Raw genomic sequence first — 4,666 nt, forward strand, 5'->3', positions numbered from 1 at the left:
CAAAAAAGAGAATCCTGAACTTTTTTTCGGAAGCGCCCACTATGGGATACCGGCGCCCGTGTCGTGACGCTTCCCGCCATGGATGAAGAAGCAGGGGAGGCGGGAAGGTGAGGCCGAACTCTTTGTAGATGAGGACTTCTTCCCCTTCGCCATCGTCTTCACGGGGGGACATCATTGGAAGGCGCACGGTCTTCTTCTTCTTCGCCATCGTCTTCACGGGGGGACATCATTGGAAGGCGCACGGTCTTCTTCTTCTTCGCCATCGTCTTCACGGGGGGACATCATTGGAAGGCGCACGGTCTTCTTCTTCTTCGCCATCGTCTTCACGGGGGGACATCATTGGAAGGCGCACGGTCTTCTTCTTCTTCGCCATCGTCTTCACGGGGGGACATCATTGGAAGGCGCACGGTCTTCTTCTTCTTCGCCATCGTCTTCACGGGGGGACATCATTGGAAGGCGCACGGTCTTCTTCTTCTTCGCCATCGTCTTCACGGGGGGACATCATTGGAAGGCGCACGGTCTTCTTCTTCTTCGCCATCGTCTTCACGGGGGGACATCATTGGAAGGCGCACGGTCTTCTTCTTCTTCGCCATCGTCTTCACGGGGGGACATCATTGGAAGCATTCGTGATGCGGCATTGCGCTCGGCCTTGTTCTGCCATTTCGCTCCCGTGGGCACAAACTTGCCCTGTTTTTTGCTTCGTATGGTAATATAAGTTAAGTTAAAAATCAGTACGAGGATAATAATGAGGCAGGCCCACACTCGTTAGTGCAAATCTGCCGGACAGAAAGACAGCAAAAGCTCGTAGTAGGTCCGCCTACCGCCGCGCCTGCCTGCCCTCCCCTGGGGTATTTCCCTACCCCACCCTCCCTCGGGCAAGGTCACCACCGAGACACCTTGCGGCTACCCCCTGTTGACCCCCAGGATGACCCACCCCAGACCCCGGCCCCTGCCCGACCACCCTAGGGACACAACCACGCACCCCCCTGGTGATTTGTTTGCCGCTCCGCGGTCTGAAGGTTGCGACAGACGCTATGCCGGACATGTGCTTCAACAGCGTGGTGATGTGTGCCGCAAATGCACTGACAGCCGAATCCTTCGAAACGTTTCTCAAGGGGCTTCAACCGGACGACGAAATAGGCCTGTTTGGGCACTTCTTGCCACGTCCAGCTTCGGTTGATTGGTTCTTGTGGAGCAATCAGCACTGGGGCACCAAGTGGGATGTCCCACAACTCAAATGGGAACGCAACAACCTTTCCTTTCACCTGAAGTTTGAGACCGCATGGGCCCCACCAGTTGCTTTCTACGAGTTTCTTGAATCTGCTGATGGCGGTGACTGGATGATTGATGCCATTTTTCATTCTTCTGCGGAGAAGTGGGTTGGACGCTACGCCTGCGGATCCCAGAAGACCTGGAAATACAACTTCGAAGACCCGACGTGGCGGGACAGACTGCCTCACAAGATTGTTGACGAAGCTGAGCTAGACCGCGAGTATGCAGAATGGCTCGAATGGAAAGAGAGCTGTAGAAAGCAGGATCAGTAGACGTTTGTCATTGCAGTAAATGTAGCCAGACTACAACTCGATATCTGCTGAGACATCAGTAACGAGTACATGCGCTCACATTGCATCTCGCGTTCATTGAAGCAGCCTGCTCTGTACACAAGACCCTTCCTTGTAGAGTTGGTGGAGCATCGCGAGTCAAAGCTAAAAGTCGTGGGACGGTAGTGAGCACAAGAAAGAGTGTGGGCGAGAGAGCTGGACTGCAGCTTGTCCTGCTGGAGTTCCACACCTGTGCTGATTGTGTCTTTGTTGAGTTGCACTGTGACAGTAGATCTCAAGTCACAGTTGGGAGGAGATCACGCTAGGTTAGAACTCAGCGAGAGGCACAGGATCGAAGTTGACGTACAAGATGTAGCTGCCCGTTCACATGTTGCAACAGGTTGACGCTGACGGCGACGTCCGCGACATCTGTGAACAGGTGCTCCATACAATGTCGTAAGAAATGTTGCGCAGGGCTAATCACCAGCTGACTCGGAGCATCCATGTTTCATTTCTGAGTATCACATGTGTTCTGTTCAAGTCATGCAAACGCAGAGACATCAATCGGTGGTGTCCATGCAGCGAGCACGTCTATGCCAGCTCAAGACGGTCAGCTGCTCACAGAGTCCTGCTGGAAGAGGACAGAACGCCTGTACGAGGATGATGGGAAGGTTGAGCATAATGACGATAAAAAGGAGACGAGACGAGGGCAAGAGATGAAGGGCGAGGACGGGAAGCGGGGGGGAGGCTGTCACGGGCTGTTGAAGCAGTTTATCTCAGGCGATATGATGAGGCTATTGGAGAGCATTGCGATGAGCCGCGGTGTCCTCTACATGGCTAGATAAACTGATCCAGCGCTATCAATACTTGAGCCGGCCGCACGCCTCGTGTTTGTCGGGGTAGCTAGTGGCGTACACGAGAACAGATGGAGGGTGCTGCTTCTCGCTGCTCTCAGCTCAGCCTTGCCCACTCACTGGATCGGATCGGATGGCGGCAGCGCGAGGAGCCTTGTCCTCGCACCCTCGTCAGGCCCTTGGGACTAGAAAACACGACGTGCAGCGATTGATGCTGGGCAGAGGGGGTTGACTGGTCGAGGCGGAGGAGAGTCGGGCAGTACTTGGGCTTCGGTAGCTGGCCGTCAGTGCTGCATTGTGCCTTTTGCTTGTGCGTGAGTAGCTTGTGGTCTGTCGTTACAGTCGAGTATTACAAGGCCAAGACAAGTGGTATCTGTAGCCTGTCTGTCTGGATAGCTGCTGATGTACGAGAGTACACAACGTCGAGTAGATTCTTTGTACCCCGCATTTTGCTTTGGCTGTTGCAATCGAAAGATATGATGTTGTAAGTTTCTCACACATAACATCGCGCAGTAAGATTGTGACACATGTTCAAGAGATGGATGAAGTGCAAGAAAGCCTTTGTACACTCGCGCAACAACAACACAGAGTACTAAATCGAATGTCGTTCTCCCCCACCGTGGATTTTGCATAGAGAGAGTTGCACTTTCTGTTTCATGTTGCTGTTTCATACATAACTGCCTGTCATCTGAACCCCTTTCTCAAAGTCGTCTTGGATTGGGTTTACAAGGGCTGCTTTCTCCCACCCCTCGTACTCACCGAGACGAAGAGGTAAATACCACCCCTCCGTCCTCCTCCCCCTCAACGATTTCCCACAGGCGCTGCTTCTCAACGGCACAAGACTTCGCCTGCTGCTGCTCCCGCTGCCGCTACCTCCTTCTCCTCCTCCTCCTCCTCCTCCTTCCCAGTCTGGCATTGGAACTAACTTGACCCGATCTCACCAATCTCCCTCCTCCTCCTGCCCTACTACCGTTTGCCAAAGATCTTGTCCCCAGCGAGTACACTCCTCCCTCTCCTCCCGCGCCCTCTCCTGCTCCTGCCGCTGCTCCACCAGCTCCAGCCCCCTGCCAGCCTCTCACTGCTCCTGCTACACCACACCGGGCTGAAGGTTCTTCAAGACGCTCTCCTGATCGGATCAGGAATGTAGCACAAAGACGTAGCCAGGTCCGAGTCAGGCAACCTCCTCCTCCGGGCTCCTCCTTCCGTCCCAGCCCCCCACGCTCCGAGGCTCGAGTCCTCCTCCTTGCTCCCGGTCTACCTCCTACCATTCTCCGCGGCCTACTAGGCTACCATCCTCCCTAGTGACTGATCACTCTCCTCCTCCTCTTCTTCCTCACTTTGAAGGCTTGACGTTCAACGGCCGCTCAGTCCAGCAAGAACCCACCAGGGCTCCACTGACTTGGAACACTACTGATTTTTAACTTAATTTTGAGTAAATGACTGAGTACTGGCGGTTGCCGTGCTGTCGCCCGGCCCGGCCCGGGCCCCCGCCTGGCCCGCGGTGCTACGGGTGGCCGGCCGCGCCGCGCCGGGGCCGGGCCGCGCGCCGCCACAGCCCCCGCTGAGCGCAAGTTCGTGCCAAGTTCCGGCCGGGGCCGCGAGCCTCGGAACCGTGAGCCGTTACTGTTAGACTTGAAACTTCGGCCTCCCCGCGACGCCCCGGCCGATGGCATGATGCCACGCAGTGACGGTGGATGGCGGCCCCAGCCGGCTGTTTTCCCGGCAAATTTCAAACCGTTAGGCTTCAGGCCCGGCAGTGTGTTCCGGCGAGCCAAGTTCGCCGGCGCCGGGGCCCGCGCCGAGTCCCGGAGTCCGGGCACTGCAGCCCTGACAGGGCAAACCGGGCCGCGCCGGGTCATCCGGCATGCCATGATCGCACTCGCAACTTTCAATCCGAAGAAGTTGGACGGTAAAGATGATTTTACTCAATGTTAAGTGAAAGCAACCCCTCCGGTAGTGCAACGACCTGCCATGGTACCAAGAATGTTTAGTTACCACCTGCTGAGTCTGTACCGAGATATTGAGGCGGGCCCGTTTGTCGCTGTCATTCCGACCTGGCATACCACCCAGCACCCGATGATTTCTATTATAAAATATTTAGTCTATATATTTCTTCATACAAATACTTTACTTACATTTTTTGCCTGGCTGCACGGCAACCGGGGGACCCCACTCTTAGCTAAAACATTATAAATTTAATAATATTATACGGAGCTCTTTGGTCATGGCAGTCGAAGGCTGTCACACCGTCCCCAACCACCCACCCCGGAC

At 55.3% G+C, this 4,666-nt stretch overlaps 1 protein-coding gene across 1 annotated transcript; it reads left to right on the plus strand.

The window, feature by feature from the left end:
• Window positions 1-1,034: 1,034 nt before the first annotated feature.
• Window positions 1,035-1,544, plus strand: GUITHDRAFT_147318 (hypothetical protein; the record flags this gene model as incomplete). Its single annotated transcript, XM_005821202.1, has 1 exon — window positions 1,035-1,544. One exon carries the CDS (start codon window positions 1,035-1,037, stop codon window positions 1,542-1,544), a length of 510 nt encoding a protein of 169 aa, XP_005821259.1.
• Between the last annotated feature and the right edge of the window lie 3,122 nt (window positions 1,545-4,666).

The sequence above is a fragment of the Guillardia theta genome (assembly GCF_000315625.1).
Source record: "Guillardia theta CCMP2712 unplaced genomic scaffold GUITHscaffold_149, whole genome shotgun sequence".
Classification (NCBI taxonomy): Eukaryota; class Cryptophyceae; order Pyrenomonadales; family Geminigeraceae; genus Guillardia; species Guillardia theta.